The sequence below is a fragment of the Apis florea genome, unplaced genomic scaffold, assembly GCF_048593485.1.
Source record: "Apis florea isolate Af1SG1 unplaced genomic scaffold, ASM4859348v1 contig_3036_pilon, whole genome shotgun sequence".
Classification (NCBI taxonomy): domain Eukaryota; kingdom Metazoa; phylum Arthropoda; class Insecta; order Hymenoptera; family Apidae; genus Apis; species Apis florea.
Genome location: NW_028256694.1, coordinates 1,273,316 through 1,293,489, shown reverse-complemented (window position 1 = coordinate 1,293,489; position 20,174 = coordinate 1,273,316). Strand labels below are relative to the sequence as shown.

The 20,174-nt window shown below is 30.4% G+C and overlaps 4 protein-coding genes and 1 long non-coding RNA gene across 12 annotated transcripts in view; 2 read left to right on the top strand and 3 right to left on the bottom strand.

Annotated features, from left to right (window-relative positions):
* Nucleotides 1-1,126, bottom strand: part of Rap1 (RAS oncogene family member Rap1) — a 43,114-nt gene extending 41,988 nt beyond the window's left edge. For all 4 annotated transcript variants that reach the window (XM_086908093.1, XM_086908092.1, XM_086908090.1 and 1 more), the window contains exon 1: nt 459-1,126. The gene's annotated coding sequence lies outside the window, so the exon portion shown is untranslated. The remainder of the gene's footprint in view (nt 1-458) is intronic.
* Nucleotides 1,127-1,352: 226 nt separating this feature from the next.
* Pex10 (peroxisomal biogenesis factor 10) lies at nt 1,353-3,246 on the top strand. Of its 2 annotated transcripts, XM_086908089.1 has the most exons (4): nt 1,353-2,305; nt 2,385-2,488; nt 2,556-2,807; nt 2,875-3,246. In XM_086908089.1, the coding sequence occupies exons 2-4, from the start codon at nt 2,408-2,410 to the stop codon at nt 3,190-3,192; spliced, it is 651 nt and encodes a 216-aa protein (XP_086764215.1). In that variant the 5' UTR covers nt 1,353-2,305; nt 2,385-2,407; the 3' UTR covers nt 3,193-3,246. The 2 variants fall into 2 exon arrangements, with proteins under 2 accessions (XP_086764215.1, XP_012349560.1); XM_012494106.3 differs by having other exon boundaries at nt 1,353-2,488.
* A 79-nt stretch (nt 3,247-3,325) lies between these two features.
* EDTP (Egg-derived tyrosine phosphatase) lies at nt 3,326-8,510 on the bottom strand. Of its 2 annotated transcripts, none has more exons than XM_003698933.4 (6): nt 6,450-8,510; nt 5,773-6,329; nt 4,956-5,275; nt 4,411-4,873; nt 4,017-4,352; nt 3,326-3,937 (listed from the first exon to the last, which is right to left on the bottom strand). In XM_003698933.4, exons 1-6 carry the CDS (start codon nt 6,534-6,536, stop codon nt 3,769-3,771), a joined length of 1,932 nt encoding a protein of 643 aa, XP_003698981.1. In that variant the 5' UTR covers nt 6,537-8,510; the 3' UTR covers nt 3,326-3,768. The 2 variants fall into 2 exon arrangements, with proteins under 2 accessions (XP_003698981.1, XP_086764214.1); XM_086908088.1 differs by having other exon boundaries at nt 5,773-6,211.
* Nucleotides 8,511-8,937: 427 nt separating this feature from the next.
* Nucleotides 8,938-20,174, top strand: part of siz (Brefeldin-resistant Arf-GEF family protein schizo) — a 77,190-nt gene continuing 65,953 nt past the window's right edge. For 2 of the 3 annotated variants that reach the window (XM_012494091.3, XM_012494088.3), the window contains exon 1: nt 8,938-9,485. In XM_012494091.3, the coding sequence (XP_012349545.1) occupies nt 9,256-9,485 (230 nt within the window). In that variant the 5' untranslated portion in view covers nt 8,938-9,255. The remainder of the gene's footprint in view (nt 9,486-20,174) is intronic. The other variant, XM_012494089.3, reaches the window with a different exon arrangement.
* LOC147657646 (uncharacterized) lies at nt 11,946-12,891 on the bottom strand. Its single transcript, XR_015292070.1, has 2 exons — nt 12,213-12,891; nt 11,946-12,157 (listed from the first exon to the last, which is right to left on the bottom strand). It is a non-coding gene; the product is annotated as an uncharacterized LOC147657646 (long non-coding RNA).

Sequence of the window (20,174 nt, the reverse complement as noted above, 5' to 3'; positions counted from 1 at the left end):
GTTTGTCCTTGCCGATATATTATAACTAAACTTTTGCTTTTCGCGCGAGTCTCAATTACTACGTTTATCGTGAATTCGATAAATCGAAATGTTACGACTCAATAAAAGAGATAGACGAACCTAACCTGCAAGAAAACCTGATTCCTTTTTAGCCATTGTGACACTCTTTGACACGAGAAATTGGCGTGGACAAAAAAGATCATTATAAGAACACATAAGTAATAATCGAACGATATAGAAATAATTAATAAAAAAATGAATGAAATAAATAAATGTTTTTAATCTTAAAAATCAACGAAGGATCGGGCACCGCCTGAGAAAATGCGCGGGCGGCCACCGTGCATGATTTCCGGCGGCGTTTGCCTGGCGTGCCACGCCACGACGACCTCACGGGGGGTTGGACGCTGTTCTTTTTTTAGAAACTATATATCCCTATAGAGACATTGGTTTTCCCTTACCTTGCGTCTTCAAAATATTCGTTAAATTTGTTCAGTGAACAATCGACGTATATACATCCGTGTACCCCTTGAATCTAATGGCCTTCTGTCGCACTCTATTCGTCTCTCTCTTTCTTCCTCGCGCACTCCTTCGTACACTGTCTCCCTCTCTTTCCCGTTCTCCGTCCTTGTTCACAGCCCACTATATCCCAATCTACAGAGATTCTCCGGCGATTACTCGTTTCCTACTCCTGTTCTGCTCGGTTCGTCGTCCCGTTGGCGTAACGAACACATCGAAAGCAATTGAAGAGAATCCGTGGACTGGTGCCGAGTAATATGGAGCCACGAAATAAAGTTAAAAACGAAACGAACGTATCACTGGCTCAGAAATTCCGCACTGGTCGAATGTCTCGCGCGGCGCGGGTGCACCAAAGCTCCTCGGGGCACGGTCCTCTTGTTCGGTCGCCTCGAAAAACCGATAATCACTGGCTCAAGACGGCTGTTCACACACCATGAGAAAACAATCTTAATTCGGATGACGATTCTTCTTCTCGCGAATAATTTCGTTACGTTTCTTTTGGTTTTCAAGCACTTTCGCGAAAAAACAGCACGACACCAGCCCACGATTCTACCGTTATCTAGGGCGATGCCTCTCTGCTGCTCGCCGCTTTGGCCTCTGCCCGTGACTATATAACTATAACTGTATAGATGGCGTGCTCAATGCAAGAAATGCGTCATACGTCTGCTTTATCTACGCGTCAGAAAACTCCATTGATCGGTAATAATCGAAATGAATTTTAAATTAAAAAAATTATAGTGATTTCGAGCGTTTATGATATTATCTATTAGTTGCGTTTCTTATCTTAGAAAATATCCGTGATTATATTTAAATTTTTTACGTTAAACTTATTTTATTTTTTGTTTTTTTTTATTTGTTTGTCTTTTGTTTTTTATTTCATTATTATTTATACAAGTATTTCTAATATTGTAAAAAAAAAATAAATAATTATTAATTTAAATTATTAATAATTAAAAGATTAAGTATATTTCGTTTCAACTTTTTAATTAACATAGGATAACGAAATGTTACGATATTGGTAAGTTTTCATTGTTAAAATTTTATATATTATTTTAAATATTTAAAAAGAAATTCTATTTATTAAGAAAATTTTTCTTTAAGAATAAAAATTTGTGTTTTATATTTGCTCTATGTATATTAAACATTTCATATTTAGTATTATTATATATTAATATTTTAATATATTTCAAACGTAAATTTATATATATATATTTGTATATATTGTTCTAAAATCTTAAGTCGTTTAATAGTATGAAAGTTAAAATACAAACAATATCGCAGACTAAAATTGTTATTTAAAATAATTTTACCTTAACAATCATTTGTTTCACAATGATCGTGCGCGTCATAAATGACGTTTTTTACAGTAATGGATGTCATAATTTGATGATATTTTTTAATTCTTATGAAACATCTAATAGTTTTTTATTATTTCTATAATACTTAGTAGATAATAAATATGTATTTTTATTGTAATAATATTAAAAGTGATTAGCATAGAAAGTGAGGAAATTTTTCTAAATATTTGAGGTTAGATTAGCTTGTTTTGAATAATAATTTTCGTTATTAATATTCATTAATTACATACTATCTTTAATATTGATAATCACGATCCTTGTGTTTAATTTATTAAAACAATATTATTATATATTTTTGATAAAATTAAAAAAATTATTTACCAATTATGGAAATGAAAAAAAAATATCGGAAATTGAATATTGCAAGTCAAGCCGAAATTCTACGGTCACATCAAAGAGATGATGACTTTGTCAAATATTTACGAGAAAAGGTTATCGATATTTTACAAATTTTGGAAAGGAAAACGGGTTTATTACCTTTTATTCATTCTGACATTCCGTTTAAATTAGTCTATTTCTTTTTTACATCGGGAATGGGCAATCAAACATTGGGTGAAGAATATACTGGACTTGTGCAAGCCAATTTAAGAGCTTACAAAGTTCCATCTATATATGTATGTAGCTGAAATATTAATAAATACAATATATTTTTTTAATATGCATTATCTACTTATTATTTAGGCAAGAATATTGGCAGTAATTTTAGAATGTTTTGGTGAAAAAGCATTGATAAGATTATTAAAACAATTGGAATTATCAATTAATCATCCTCGCAGTAAATTAACTCCTACAAGTGTAATATTTTTAAATTCTTTTATATCAAAAATGTATACTATAATACCTATTTTTATATTATTGCATAAGGGATTATTTTATATATTTGGTCGATATTATAGTTTAAGTAAAAGGATAGCAGGAGTAGATTATGCAAAGGTAATTACTATGAAGTATTGTTACAATAACATTTGATGTTTGCCATTATTTTTTTTCAAATTTGAAGGTGTATGGTCATCGGCCTACTGATACTATCAGTTCGGGATTGAGATTATTAGGAATTGCTACACTTATACAATGTATGTTGAAAATCTGGCATAATTACAAAAGTGAAAATCATTTTGAGAAATATTCAATACTTGATGAGAAACATAATAAGTTGGTGTGCCAGTTGTGTCTTGAAAAAGTGCCAACAACTACCACACCCTGTGGTCATTTGTTTTGTTGGTTTTGTCTTACTGATTGGTTGCATACTAAACCACAATGTCCATTATGTAGAGAATATGTTGTACCTTCTAGGATTGTACATGTAATGAATTTGTAATTTTGTTTTTAAATATTTAAGAAGATAAATTAATAAAAATAATATACAAATGTTTCTTCTTTAAGTAATTAATTAAAGATCTTCTTTAAGTATTTAAGTAAATATTTAAGTTAAGGATAAATAATCCACTAGAACTATTTTATGCGTTTTAATATTATAATATATAGTTATAATTTGTTTTTGAACATCAATTACTATGCATCTGTGCTAATAATAATCTTATACAGATGGCAGTCATTGTAATACACATATATATATATATATATATGTATTGAGAATAAATGTAAAGCAAACCAGAACACACTCGCACATTTATACACACTTATATATATATATATATATATATACATATAAATATTATATATATATATATACAAAAATATCAAGTTTTTATTCTTAATACGCATATACGCGCTATTATTTTGTATAACAACACATTATTCACATAAATGATAATGTACAATTGTTTTATTTTCATTGTATAGCATTTTTATAAAATTCTAACTTGAATCAAGGAGTCAATAACAATAAACTCATAATTGTGGGAAGAGGGATGAGAGGTCAATGACGTTATAGTCATAAGGATGTGCGCTGAACGGAAAGAATTCCTACTTTTTCAGCAAAGTTACCGAGTAATTGACCAAAGCCACTCGATTCGGAATTATCTTTCATTCGAAACCCAACTGTATGACTATAAGCATTATAAAATATTCTTCTTAAGCATTGTAATTTTTCTTTGCGAGATCTAAAACATTAACACAACATTAAAATTTATACGGAATTTATAATTTTTTTTATAATAATTTTGATAATATGATACTTACTGCGCCGACGACGCACAAACTTCATCCTCAATAATTGTCGTACTCGATTCTTGAGATGTATGTCCCGTAAAAGTTTCACAAAGAGGCTTACAAGCTAAACTAGTTGTCAGTCCATCTGTGAGCGGGGCATTAGCAGTTGTGGAACCACGTAAACTTCCGGTTCCAGATATCATCTGCCAAGAGCCGCCCGACGAAGAGGATTCGTTTCGTTGTCGAAGACGTCCAGGTACAGGAACCGCAACAGGAGAAGTTCGATTATGTGGTAAAGGTGATCGTGATCCATGAGAAATTCCTTCTTTATTTGGAGAAGGATAAAATGACCATGGTACAACGTTCCTATAAAAGAAGCAATTACAGAAAAATATTATACACATAGAAAATAAATATATTTTACCCGTTACTCTGACTGTCATCTTGAGGTTCTGTGGAAGAACAGTGAAACACCGCTGGTGGATTATTATCTTGACTGTCTCTGCTATTTTGACTAACAGAACTACACCAACTATTCAGACTTAAGTTAGAACTGACTGAGCTCAATGTCACTACTGATTCACTATCGAACATAACGTTATCTAATTGTGAGTCACTGTCGTTGCGTAGAACTGTGTGTCTAGATTTGCTATGACGCGGATGAATACTAAATTCTTCATCATGAATGTGCTTTAGAAAATAAAAGCAAAAGAAGAATATTTCCTCTCCTTTGCTTAGTCGATCTTCTAAATCATGGCCGAACAGCATCCAATCGTACGCTATGGTAAAATAAAGAATTTGAAATGCGTTCAGTGATGTATGAATTACACCATCAGCCCACAAACTGATTCTTAATAATGAAATAAATAAAGGTGTGCGATCCCATCCTATAAACAGTATATGTATTATTAATTATATCAAATTAAATTGTTACGTTAAAAAAATTATATTATCGCAAAAAAGACATACCTGAGATACAATGAATTAATATCCCATTACCACTGTCACTTAAATATCGTAATATAAGTTTCAAATAATTTTGAGTTAATTTGACTAAGTCCCAGACTTGATATTCTTCCCAATTGATTCGTAATTGTGCAGAAATTGAATCTTCTGGCACTCCGATTTGCGCATCTACGTGTGTCTGAGACCAATCAAATACTAAGCCCTTAGCCAAATAATCATTCTCTCTAAACTCTTTAAAAAATTCACATCCAGGATATGGTAGTGAAATCAAAGTGAATTCAGAATACCTCTTCTCTTTGTCTACTTTCTCTGAAGATGTCACACTAAGTATTGAATAAAAAAAACTCTGTTTAAAATCCTTTTAAAAGTAAACTCATAGAATAAAAAAACTAATCATGTTATTAATTGCTATAAAACTTCATTGACTGTGAATAAAGTGAGAATTGTTTTCTTAATTTTTTCTATCTTTTTTTTCTTTAAATTTCTTTCAGTATCCAATTATACTTTAATCATAAGAGAAGTGAATGAAAATTTATTCTGTCCCTTTAATAAAATAACAAAAATTTTTAATACATGAAAATATAATTTATGGTAATATATTTAGTCTAAAATTCATTTCAAAATATACATAATATACATAATATATAAATATTTAATACTAATTATTTCTACCAATATTATAAATAATGTTTAAAAAAGTAGAATATAATATACTTCAAATAAAAGATATATCTAATAATAAAAAACAAATAATATTCTCAATTAATCTTTTCAATTAATGCATGCATCAAATATTATCAATTAAAATTGATCTACTTACTTTACTCCGAATTTGACTTTCTTTTTCTCAACCATGAAGTCAATAATAGTTCCTACTTTGAGAAATTTTAGAAGCTTGATATCGTGATGCCTAACTTTATCAAACAATTGCCACTCACTAAGTACAGAATCACTTCCACGAGCTTCATCTACTTGATGTTGAATGGAAACTATACCTTCACTACCAGCAAATAAATAATCTAGTCCAGATCTACCATAAATTTCTGGTCCTCCAGATAGAGTAGCTGATCTGCATACATGTCTACCTTTATACATTATTACGGGCAGTGGAAATCGAGAACGACACCTAGCAAATCTAGCTTGTTTTATCAAATCCTTCAATCTGTTAGAGTCAAAAGTATTTTCATATATAGTTTCTGTTGTGCGAGGCAGTGGTGGCGGCGTATCACACATATTTGGATTCCTACTCTTCTCACCATCTAAAATAATAAGATGGCTAGGATAATGTGCACTGAGATCACCATCATTATTGCTTATGATATAATGAGTGTAATCTAAATCAATAAGCAGAACACATCTCTGCATAATTGCTTGACTCTAAAAAAAAAGTATTGTTTAGAATTATAAAGAAAAAAAATTAATTCATTGGAATATATATACATATATATATATGTATATATATGTATATGTATATATATATATATATATAAAAGTTACCGTGCTATCTGCATCCTTGGCTCTATAAGTATTTTTTGAGAAATATATGAGAAGCTTCTGTAAATCTTGAATGGTGATTTCTGTCATGATTGAAGTAAATTTTTTTGAGAATATAATATCCAAAAATTTTAACTGAAAGACAATTTATTTCTTTCTCTAGAATGGTCCTAAATTTCTATAATTTTTATATGAATGCTTATGAATTGTTAACTGTGGCCAATATCTTGCATATGAGAGGAATGGCACAAACACTATTTGAAATATACCACATTACAATTTATAGATTTTTTTTTTGTTTGTCATGATTTCTTCTTAAGTTTAAAGGACGTTACTTTCAATGTAAACATAACAAGTTTATAGGTCTATGAGAACATGATATTGTGTAAAATACATAAAAGTTTAAATTCTAGAATATATTGATGATTTTATTAATAAAATATTTATAAAATAAACTCATGCTGTGTAATTCAAAAAATAAAAAGTAGCAATAATTAAGATTATAGAAGAAAGCATGAATTTCATTTTAAAAATGTTTTAATATTTGTACAATTTGTTTAAATAAGTATAAATAATTGTTATAAAATATTGTTAAACAAACATTATACAGTTGTAAATTATAATATTAGCACTATATTTAGAAAGAAAATTCATATTTAAACATATATTTCTTTGATTATTCATTTTAGAAACATATATTTCTCTTTTAATTGTATTAAAATATTATAATATAAATAAAGTATCTTTAAATTTATAAACTATTATTTTATAAAGTAAAGTTTTAATTTTCATATATAACTTAAAGAAGTAATGAAATCAGTAATGTCTTGATCATGAGAGTCCAAGTATTATATAGTATATTTCGTTTATTTTCCTTAGTTCAATAATTTACACTTGTTTCACTTCTTCAATTAAATGTATATTTTTTCTTATTTTTTTTTTTTCTTTTTTTTACATTCAATCATAAATTTAATTCAAATTATTTTCTTCTTGTTGCAATTTTTTTATTTATTAATATAACAGATGCTGAACAGGAGGAATTTTCCATTTACAGAAATTTTTAGCAGGAATTTGAGCAATTATTTCGTCATAACAATAGTAGAGAACGCTCCATAGAACTGCTTAACCTGAGTTCAAGTCAAGCACGTTGTTTCCATTGTACCAAACATATTAATTAATGCTTGATAATATTCATAAAATGTTCATCAGATGATGTAGTTGAAAATGAAAACGGAAAGTTTATCACCGGGTATATCCATGGCATCTCATCGTTTTTCAATCTCGATAAGGATCCAATGAGATAACCTAAACATCACACCCGAAAAAATATGTTTCACGTTACGCGCAGTAATTCGAATCTGTTCTGAATAAACTGTCATCCTTTTTTGTTTTGTTCACAACGTTTCCTCGGCTATACACCGAAAAATCTGTTATCTCCTTATCACCACGTTCACGTGTCGCATTTAAAGATAGTTATTAAAAGGACGAGTATGCCCCTCTTCGCTGTCGATCTGATTATCACGATCAGTACATCGACCTTGATGTCTTATCCTTTCACCCACGCGGCAATAAACACGGGAAAACAATCGCGTTTTAACAAAACAAAAATATTTTTTTCTTATGATTTACAAACGTAGCGGAAATCAGTCGTCTAGCAAGACGAAAGTACGAAGTGAAACGCAGCGTAGAAAGATAACCTATTTTTGTAATGTGGAGACCGCGTGTTTTGCTCTGATGGTATTGTAAATTTACATTTACATAAATATGCAAAACATTATGTGAGATATATCAAAATATAATCACTTATGATTTTTTAACATATAATTTATAAATATTTTTAAAGTATATGCTAAATTTAGAAAATAATTTTGATTATTATATATTTATTTATTCAAAATAATTTTAGAAACTCTCTGATAAAATAATAATGAAGTAATGAATTTTGTAACTATTTATTCGCTTTACTAAAATTTGTATAATATTTGCGTATAAATATATATCCGGAATTTTAATATATAAATGTTCTGATACATAAAACAAATTTTCAAAATTTAACACATCGTTACTTCTATTATTTCAAAAATATAAACAATCTTATTGAAAAAAAAAATGTGAATCTAAACAAAAAACATAACTGAAAATATTCTATATTTAAATTTGATGTCCTTGATTATATTTGAATCTTCAAATATCAACATTTTTTTAAAAAATAATAATACTGAAAGATGTACCTATAATTAGCAGCAATACTAGATAATTCATAAATTGATATAAAGTGTAAAAGAAATAATATATAAAATTTAAATCAAATGATTCGATTTATTGAGAAAATAAAAATCGAAAAAGAAAGCATATCATTTGAATGTTTCAATTCGAGATGGCGTAGTTCGCTACGATAACGACAGTAGTAATAAACCCACTCCAGTTCCAGCGAACCAACGAAACACGCATGCGCAATTATGTATTTCTGGACAAACGATTCGATGGAATTGGAACAGGAACGATCGTGAATCAGGACTGACACGAGCCGAGAGGTGGCAATAGATGCAAGATGGCGAGTACGCGATGAAACGGTGTTACTTCGTGGATGATTCTTCGCTGATTTTTCACGGACAGAGTGTCCGTCCTATGTGATATTCGTGTTTGATATGGGGCTGGGGGCGTTTCTATGTGTGCCGCGTGCTGATAGTGGACGCGCGTGCCATTTGTGATCTCGTTGATCTCGTCGAGAAAAACGTTCGTGAGACCAGTATCGAACGAGATAGGACGAAAACGTGTGTGCGCGCTTCAGTGAAAGTAAACAAACGGTATGAGTACGGTACTGGGAAGTGTCGGTGACCCGGCCGGTCTTTTGGACCCCGATGTCGAGAGTATCCTTGAAGAGAAAAATCAATTGATCAGTCGACAATATGCAGAAATCGAGAGGTTGCAACGTGAACTTTCGGAGGTCATTGGAGAACGTGACGCCCTGCTTTGCGAGGTGTCAAAATTCAAGTTCGAGCGCGAGATGACTGATCTAACACGTCTACTAGATGACAGGTATTTATTTTAATTCTTTCGATTTATTTTAATTAAAATAATAAATATCATAAAGTTATTTATCGTTAAAGTCATCGTACATATACATTGAAAGCATTTGCTTGCAATTAGAAACGTGAACTATAAAGCGTTGTTTCAAATCGTGAAAATATCGCGGTATGTAGTATGATTGCAATCAGCACAATGACATTTAGTTTCTGTTGTAAAAAAGAATGTTGACATCGGCAATGTTAACGTCGTTACATCGGCATAAATGAAGATTTCGTGATATAATTCAACGGACAAAGTCTTCGCATGCCTACAAATGTATATGCATATCGTAGAGTCGTAGTGGCGTATAAATAATGGATTAGTGATTTTTTACTTCTGATATGCGATATTTATCGATATTCCAAATTAATTAATATTTTTAGTTAAAATGTTGTTCGCTAATGCAAGTATACGAAATACTCGATAACATTTATTTTATTTTATTATATTTATATCATTTTCATTTCTATTAATTAAAGTGTAATATAACTAGAATTATTCGTACTGGAATATCCTTAATCGTAATATCGATATATATCGTATAATCGAGATTATTAATTCAATCATAAATTTACGATAATCTTAATCTTATCTTAACTTATAATCTTTTTTTAATAATATTTTTAATTAATTGGTATTTTACTTCTTTGTATTTGTATTGTATTTATGTTAAAATAAACAATATGGATCGCTTTTGTTGATCAGGGATGAGATTATACAGATTATGAAATTTTCTAGCCAGTTTTGATCAAATAAAAAGTTCATAATAGAATTCATTCTTTATTGATTTACAATAACGTTACATATATCGTAGAACTTTATACGATACTCAAATTAATTTAAATATATTCATTAATTTTTATTTTAACATTATTTCATTATAATATAATATAAAAACACAAGATATATTTAAAAAAATATTTATCATTTGATTGATTTCATATAATTTAACGACATAATATAATTATATATAATAGTACGAATTACGTCATTTCAAATTTTTATTCGCGGAATATTATTTCGCGAATTTTCTGTATTATTGTAGTAGTTATTATTATATTATTCATTTCACAGGTTAAGTTTATCCATACGTTTTTTAATTAGATTGTACGTATAATATAAATATTTTAATACGATATATGCTGTGAATAACAATCAGGAATAATTAGCTTTTAACGTCATTTCATTAATTAATTATCATAAAATTCTAATGTAAACTCTAATTAAATATAAATTAAACTATATTATTTTACAATTTTACTTTTTTTCATATTCACTTTTCAAATAATTCATAATTTGAAAAATTATCTAAGCGATAAAACAATCGTACGATCAGTTTTTTCGAATCACAGCGATTAATAGAGAAACAATTAACCTCGATGCAGGTTACAACTAACTTTTCCGTTGATTATATACGACACAACATAATACCTTTCTCATGTTATATTGTATTTAAATTGAGTTGATTAAATCATTCTGCGTTATCTAAAATTATACTATTAGGCGAACAATCGATAATATATTCGGAAAAACTAACTGTACACCTATGATTCTCTATCAGATCGATTTCATATGCGTGCGAAGTTTTTCTGTCGTGATACGATCGTCCTCAGGTTGTAGGAAACTATCGTATTTCATCGTTCTTTGAGACGATCTCTTAGGCTAGGTTAGGTTAGATACAGTGAAAAAAATTTGCGTAATAATTTTTTTATGCTTGCAAAGGAGCAGGATAATTGAAATTTGAGAAGGGTGAAAGTTGTCTCGTTCTTGAGTTTTCAATACTTCGGTTTAGCTCGGTCTCGTTAGATTTGAATATAAAAGGGAATTTCTGCATTCACGCCGGAAGTTGAGCCATTTGAATTGTGGAACTTATCCATGGGAATCGATTCAAATTTCAAATTAATCTTATAATCTTTCGATTTATAAATTTTTTTCAAATTTCTTTAATTTTTAAAGATAATTATCCGTTATAAATTTTCCTTATAACTTAATCGGCGATCTCTTACAGTTTTCCAGATATTAGATTCTTTGCGAAAAAGTGGTTTATCGATCAGTATCAAGTTTTCGGAATGTTTGAATTCAAAAAAATTAGTAATAGAATTTTTCAAGATAATCCCCATCCTAAGGATGCGAATTTAACTCGCTGATGCTTGTGTTCCCTAAATATGGCCTGTTCACGGTTGTGTGCATACGAGGGTACACACCGAGCCGACGATTTCTCACAAAGCCACGGGTGTGGATGTGTGAACTCGCAAGGTTAAGCACGCTTTGAGCTCCGTATCGTCCATCTAAAGGAGCAAAATAGAAAGAAATGAATCGTTCCCACAGGTTGAGTCAGACGGATGTAACTACAATTCGTGCTCCTAGATTTACTTGCCATTACGAAATTAATTAATCATCGATTTTAACGTAGAATAATGATCAATGGAGTCGTAATTTATAATTTCTATTATTAATTTCATTCGATTAAACATTTCAGAAATAAGATTTTTGATGATTCAAAAAATTGCTGGCCAAAATTTTTTTATATTCCTTTTTTTTGTTTTTTTCTTTCCAATTCACAACAATCTCGTCCATTATAGATCTCTAACTTGACCACGTTTGACATTTCAAAGCACAATCGCGTCTATTTTTACACCATTCTGTTACCAGATCGATCGATTATCTCTGACAAGATGTACCATTGATAAAACCTACCTTTCATAAAGTTCGAACTCGTAACCTCGAGTTCTCGAGTCCCTTTAACCGATAACTCAACGGATGGCTATCGGTATCGGCTGACATTGGGCACGTCAAAAGATCGGAGTGTTAAAAAAATATATATATGTGTACAAACAAGTGGCGAATGTGTGTCAAATTTCTCCGAGTTTCCAATCGTGGCAGGCCAATTACCAGGTGTGGATATATTTGGTGTGACCGGTTAACCTCGGTGTGTAACTTGCACAATATTGCAATCGAAAGCGTGCAATTCTTTCCACGTATCGGCCGATTCTGGCTAAAATCGATACCCTATTCGAATCCGTCTCTAACTCTCGATGGACTCGTATCGCCCTTCTAGTCTAATTTCAGCCATTTCAACGTCTTATAGGTCGTTAGTTTCCTTTATGGCGTTCATTCTTCGTTATATTCCTCCGTATGTTTCTAGGATTTTTTTTTTTTTTTTTTTTTAGGTTAGGTTTCGTAATTTATAATATATTTGGGTATCACGAAGTAGATATCCATGTCTATTTTATAATATCGGGGAAATGTTACTCGTTTCTTTCTCGAATCGAGTCTATAATCTTTTTAAGAAGACAATGAAATTCTAAAATTTGACCATTTTCACGAGTATCTTTATCTCTCCTCGTATTCGACTCGCCATTTTGTATCTATTTCTTTTCAGACGTGTAACAGCTGCGCAAACGAAGCTCGATCGCGATAAGGTTCGATATATCGTCGAGAACTATCGAACAGCTGCCACTGTTATTGACTTGGCAGACTGTTTATTAGTACTTGGAAAGTTCGAAGTTAATTAGGAAGTTGCGCGATTCAGAAGCATGAACTTTTTTATAAGGAAATTTTTAAATGATATTTTTTTTTTTTTTTTTCTTTTTCTTTGGAACAAGATGACGGATTCGTTCCGTTAACTGAATACGTTATTCAAGATAGAAGATATATCGGATATAAATTGACCCTCTTTATAAATATATTTCAATGCAATTCCATTTTAGATGAAAATATAGCTCAATCTCGATGCATTGAAATGCATGCTCTTTTCGTGTGTCCACGGCTCAATTTATCATCTGCATTCGTGTTTCTTGAATACGAAAACGCATAATCGGATACAGATTTGTTGTATTTATATCAATTGAGTAATATATTTAAATAATCTACTATTATTATATACATTTTATTATTAATAATTAAAATAAATACTTCGATAAAGTGTTTATAAATATTTCGATACAAAAATATTTAATTTTTATCAAAAGGAGCATAGAATTTTTGTTACACAAAAAATATTAAATATGTGATTATAAAATATTTTACACCAATGAATTTTCTATACCAATTTTCTATATATGATTTTCCTTCGTTAATTCTCATCTCGTTTAGAGTCGTCTTCATTGCACAATCTAACGCATTGTCTTAATTTGCAATTCTTATTCGTCGAGAACGAGATGTCTCTATTCATCGTTAATCTAAAATCTTCGATCTTACGTTTGAAAAAAATGCACTTTTAATTTTAATCCTCGATTTTCTCTCATCATCTTTTTCAATGTGTTCCATAATACGTTCTAATTCTTTCGAGACTAGGGAATTGCATCCCCCGGTAATTTTTTAAGTATATCACAATTTCTTTGACTTAATAGTCCATTAGAAATATGAGATTATTATAATCTCATATTGAAAATTAGATTCAATCTATTTTTTTTTTTTTTCAATTAATTTATTATATTGTATTCATTACAAAAAGAAAACAGTATAAAAAAATCCTTCCTGCTCCAAAAACGATAATATATTCGTCTATTTCTTATTCTTTTAATTTCTAATCATTTTTTTCACTATATCTTACAAATACATTTTCTCTTATATCTCTTTAAAATTGAAATTTTTCTTCGTTGCTATGATAAACTGATTGGATGGATCGTATTCTCCATTCATCCTTATCAATCTCATTCTTTATTTCCTTTCATTTTATACAGAACATTATACAGAAATGAAAAACTTTCTCTTCGATCGGTAAATTCTCCTCGGTGCCTGATTTCTGCGAACAAAATGTCCCTAGATAATAGATAGGTTAGATCGATGGAACCGATTCGAGCAGAGCACGTTAATTCGACGTTTAAACAGAAGAGTTGGATATAAAAGTTAGAAATGTGAGTCGAGCTAGATTGTTGGTCACACGTTGTTGGCTCCTCTGTGATTTCTCTCCGTCATTACAAAGGGAAATGAAAAGGAAAATTGTGCGGCTGTGATTTGATGTGGCGTGAACGATAACTTTCATGATAAATTTCTCATGAATTTGTTTTTTTTTTTTTTTTTTTATGTTTGGAAGGATATATAAGAGGTTAAGAAAAATAAATGGATTTCGAAAACAGGATAGATTTAAATTTTTGGAGAGTAGGATATATAATTGTAAAAAAAATCGAATAAAAGTTGACGATTGAACTAGATCTAGATTTCGTAAGGAGATAAATTGAAGGAAGAGTGGGATTGCCAAGAAATATAAACTTGTGAAAAAATATTAATTGAACATGTATTCTAGTTCTTGAATAAGTCTCAAGGTTTTCACGACCTTTTCCCTGATAAAGATGCAACTGCACACTTTCCAACATTTTTGGAACCATGCCATATCGATCACGACCAGTAAGGTCACACGTGAAACTATCTTTGTTCCTTTTTATCCCTTGGAGAGAGATCGTCTTTATTGAAAAGTAAAAAATTTTAATTTAAAATGTGGAAAATTTTAAAAATAGATATGTAAATTAAAATCGATAATTTTAAGCATATAATTTTAATTAATTGGATCAATATCTTTTTAATATGTGACAAAAATTTCAAGAATTAGAGGTTTGAAAAAAAATGGAGAAATCTTAAAAAAATCGGACGAAATTATTGTAAAAATTAATTATAAAATAAATTCTTAATTGATTCGTAATAAAAATTTTTAAAAATCGATAAAAATTATTGATAATTGTTTAATCAAAAAAAAAAAAAATCAAATAATTAATTCATGGTACAAATTTTCAAAAAAATTAAAAAATTCTCAGAGAAATATAAAAAAATAATACTAGAAAAAAATAACCAAAGATATTTAGATAATATTATAGGAAATTATAATTTGCAAGATAAACAAACCTGAAAAACAGGTTATAAAGTCTCCTTACAATTAATATACTCATGAAAGTATAATTTTCGAATTGAATTTTTTTTTCTATCTATACGATCATTTGCCAAACTTGCTTGTCAGTTAAATATCATAGGTCACCATCTGCTAGTTTTTATTTTCCCTGCAGTTTTATTCGTTCTTTCTTAATTTTTAAACGATCTCTCGATTCGAGTATTTTGGTAATCCTTTGTTCAAATTACCCTAGTTGTTCATTAAGAACAGAGCAAGAAAGATCTTCTCAAGGTCTTGGAATCTTAATTGGAGTTTGAAGCTTCCATACTTGAGAATAGGTAAATTAAATCTCTAGGAACTTTTCGAGTGCCAACACTGCTGGATAACTTGTTCAACTTTTGTCAAACCGATTCAAATCACGTCTTCGAATTTTTATACGTTTTACATAAAGAATCAAAAAAAAAAAAATATAGAAATAAAATTTTGATTCTTCAATTAAATTAACTTCTAGGGGATTTTTAAAAATTTATACATGATAGTTAATACTTTAGCTTTGAAGTTTGTTTAACAGTGAATCAAATTTTCGAATCCAGCCTCGGAATATTATTAACAAAATTTTAAAATGATCGAATAAATCCAAAAGTTAATTAAAAAATGAAAAAAACTAGGAGCAATAAAGAATTATATACAAAATGTTTTAAAATTTAAACGAATTAATTCTACCGTTTAACTGAAAATAATGATAAATTCTATAATAATCGATAAAACTTGCGTGTCGTGATTTTTGTCGAAATTTTAAAATCCTTTCCAATTAATTAAACTCCAAACCTTCGAACCATCTTTTTTTTTTCCATTCTTAACTCGTTTGACAAAAAAAATTTATTTCCATTCGAAAAAAGCAATCATTTGCCTCTCTCGTCGTTGCATTCGCTCTCGATATCGAATCTCAAACAAATCCCTGCGTTAAATTTCGTTCGAAACGAGAGGCGAAAGTTTCAAGAAGCTTAGAACGAAAAACGAAACCCTCGGAAATCCTTGGAAAAAATTTCGAGGAAGCGAGCGGCCCAATGGTCCAAAAACCCGATGACGAACAATCCCCCGTTTGTCTCTGGGGCAAGAACACATCTGTTGGACGCGTGTAAGTTGTCGACCGTGCGAAACGGCAATCACTTCGAACCGTTCTGCGGGGACGAATCGAGCCATCGAAGATACGCAACCACACGTTCCCTCCAGATGGCGTGTCGAAACTTGTGTAGGTAGGACACCTCTTCTAACGATTCTTGGAATCGTAAAACCTCTTTCCTCGGCCGATACACGAGGAAAAATACGGTTTTCGGTTTCTCGTTTTTCTCTTTCCTCTCGAATTCTAGCCTCCATTTCCCGATTCTTTTAAGCGGAAAATTTCGGTTCATTTCATCTTTATCATGCATTCTCTTGTTGAAGGAGTGTGTAGAGAAGCTTGTCTTATTAGATGTTAGAAGTAAATGTTTAAGTAAATGATAATAATCGACAATTGCTCGACGAGAGACGTGATTATATTAGAGTAGAAATTCATTTTATAAAATGTTTTGTTTACTGGATTTTCGCACATTACTTCGATTTAATCGATCGACTTCTTTTTCATCGGTTGAGTATTAAATTTTTATTAAACAAAGAAACGATTGGATTAAAATTAAAAATAAAAATTTCGTATCGAACACGTTAATTTTTATCAAATATTTGATACCGTTATTTTTACTGTCTATTCGGTATTCGAATTTTTTAACTTCGCATTTTCGAGATAAAAGTTTTTTTAAAAATGAAAGGTGGATATTTTTTTTAGTACGTAAAAAAATATTGTTTCTTTATTTTTCGACTCGATATTATTGTCGCGTGAATAACAAATTTTACCATCGTACAATCATTAATTCGTTTTTTAGAAGAAGATTTTAGATTGTGAAATGTTTTCTTTCTAGGAACTCGTTAAAACTGTCGTTTCACACGAACTTCACGTAATCGTGAAATTCGAACTACTAACAATAATCAAGATCTCGTAAAAAAAAAAAAGTAACTGCAACATGGAAAAATTTCACGAACGAATTTTGTCCACTTCGTTTTATCAAAATCGATATTCAAAATAACTCGTTACCAAACTTTCGTTTAATGGATACTCGTTTGCATTTATGTAAAATTTGAACGTGCAAAAACACATAAAATATCCGAAATACGCATTATGACGTTCGCCAAATAATTCTATGTTAACCTCGATTGTTTTAATCGCAAAAATTCGCGATAAACATTCATGAGCATAATCTGCTCGACTGTATTTCTTCCCAAAATTTCGCCTCATCCCCCTTTATCCTCGATGACCGTTTAACCCTTTGCGTTCCAACCGCGACTCTCATCGACTCGGTTCGATGCGATAACTCGAGAGGTGATTTCGATGCTGCAATTCTAACTGAAGAAATTCGTGTGTTAAGAGAATCCTTGGTATAATTTGGAGAAAAAAGAATTGTAATTTTAATGAGAATTTCGATGTCTCGATGTTTTGTAGGTGTCGAAGAATTTTTTTTTTTTTTTTTTTTGTAAAAGAAGGAAAATAGAGACGTAATAAGAGAAAGCGAAAAATAAAAATAATAGACGGTGAGAACAAGTTATTGGAATTAAATATCGCACGAAGCAACGATATAGACTTCGACTGCTAAACGCTCTTCGCGTGAACGACAGTTGGAACTCGCAGTAGCGATCGCTGGAAACCGACTGAACACTTTTTTCACGCAATATGGATCTCGTTGGCGATGTGCCAACGCATTATAACATAGTACACAGTTCAATTACTATTACTTTGTCCACCACCAAAATAAATTCAAACATTTTTTCATTTCAATATACACCATTTATTCGTCAATATTTTAAGTTTTAAAATATTATTAAAAATATTATTATATTTATATAATAAATATTATTATTATAATTTGAACAACATAAAACTTTCGTCGATGCGCACATCTCGGATAAAACGATCGTGAGAAAGAGCGCATCAATTATGGGTCGTATTTTTATTGATGGATCACCGCGTCTCACGTTATATATAAAAATCACACAAGTGTAATATTGCAATAATGCAATAATCACAAATGTGGCTACAAACATACATTTAAAATACGAAATAAACAAACATTTTGTTTTTTCTCGTTAAACAACGAGGTATGTTAAAAAGGAGAAACGAGAGAAGAAAGGGGCGGTGGAAAATCGCAAACGTTCCAAGGAATTGAACGATCCTTTTCTCCCTTTCTTCGCCTCGAAGATCTCGAAAAGGCCTCGCCTCGACGTGCACGCGTTGTTCCAATCGTTTCGAAATTAATTAGAAACGACGTCAGAAGTAATTCTCGTTGCGTTCGAACATCGTCTACCTATCTCGTTTCCTCCTTCTATCTCTTTCTCTCTCCGTTTCGTTTTCTTTCGTGAGAAGGAGCAGGAGAGGGCTTCGAAAGGAGGATAAAAATAGTTCGTTCCTCCTCCTGGTGGACCACTGCAAAGAGAACTTCGGATTTTTTTCAAACCCCGGAGTGCTTCTTCCGTTTCTTCCTCCTCTTTCCCCTTTCTCCTCCCACGCCTCCCACTCCACCGCCATTACCGACTGTGTCTCCGCGTTTTAAAAGCCTTCCTCTTCATGAATTTTTCATTTTTCTTCAACCTCTGTGCTCGCTGCCAGGTTATTCCCACTGCTGTGCGTGTGTTTTTCTTTTTTTTTCTTTCTTTTTTTTTTTTTTTTTTTTTTTTATGGAAACGTGATATCGAAGGAAAAAAGCAAAAAAAAAAAAAAAGGAGAGAGAGAAGAGATGAGGAGGAGAAGGAATGAACGTTCTCTCGATCCAATTTCGTATCGATTCTAGTTTATTGAATTTAATACTAGATTTATGATGAAACCAGTCGCTAGTTTTGGATGGATCTTGCGTTTAATTAATTCAGAGATTTTTTATTAAATGTTGTTCTTCTAGAAATTTTATAAATAATATTGCGTCTACATTGTTTTAATCAGTTGTTATGAATAACGAATAAATATAATGAATATATGTTCTTTTATTTGGTGAAATAGAATTTTAAATAGATACATCGTACATCTTTTTTGCAAAAATATCAATATTTGATATTGGAAGGAATCGATTTTTTTTCTATGTAGACGAATTGATCGAAGGGCGATAAAATTGTTGAATTTTCTAGAGATCTTTATTTTTTATCGAAAAAAACATTCAAATATTTGATTTAACTCTGAACTCTCCATCGTAGTTTTTTTTCGAGCTGTGCAAAGATTGGATCTTTTATCTCCGGATTTTTTTTTTATTATTTTAACGAAATCTGGCAAAAAATTATGTGAAACGTTCATCGAAGTATTCCCATAGTTCGATGTACAATTACATTTTTTCCTTAGATAAAAATAAATGCTCATTTTGAAGAGATTTAATTTTGGATGAATTAACGAGTAATCGAAATTTTCAGAATTTTTTTCTAAAACAGTAAAGATATTAATAAAAATAAATTATTTATTTAGATTCTTTGGACGAAGGTTGGTTTGGAAACGAATTCTTTTCATCGTCGCGAGTCTTTCTTTTTTTGTAGCTGTTTCGTTGTATTCATTAATATAAATTTGAATCAAAGAACGACTTTAAATCAATCGAGAAGCGTAATTGATTGTGTAATTGGAAATTTTGGAGATGTTGGAAGTTTGATAATTTAAAAATGAAATTAATTATTGAACGTTTAAAGTAACTTTTATAGCATCGAGAGATCAGATTTTCGATTATATCTTATCCAAGTATAAAAATATGAATTAATATAAATTAAAAAGATGTCGG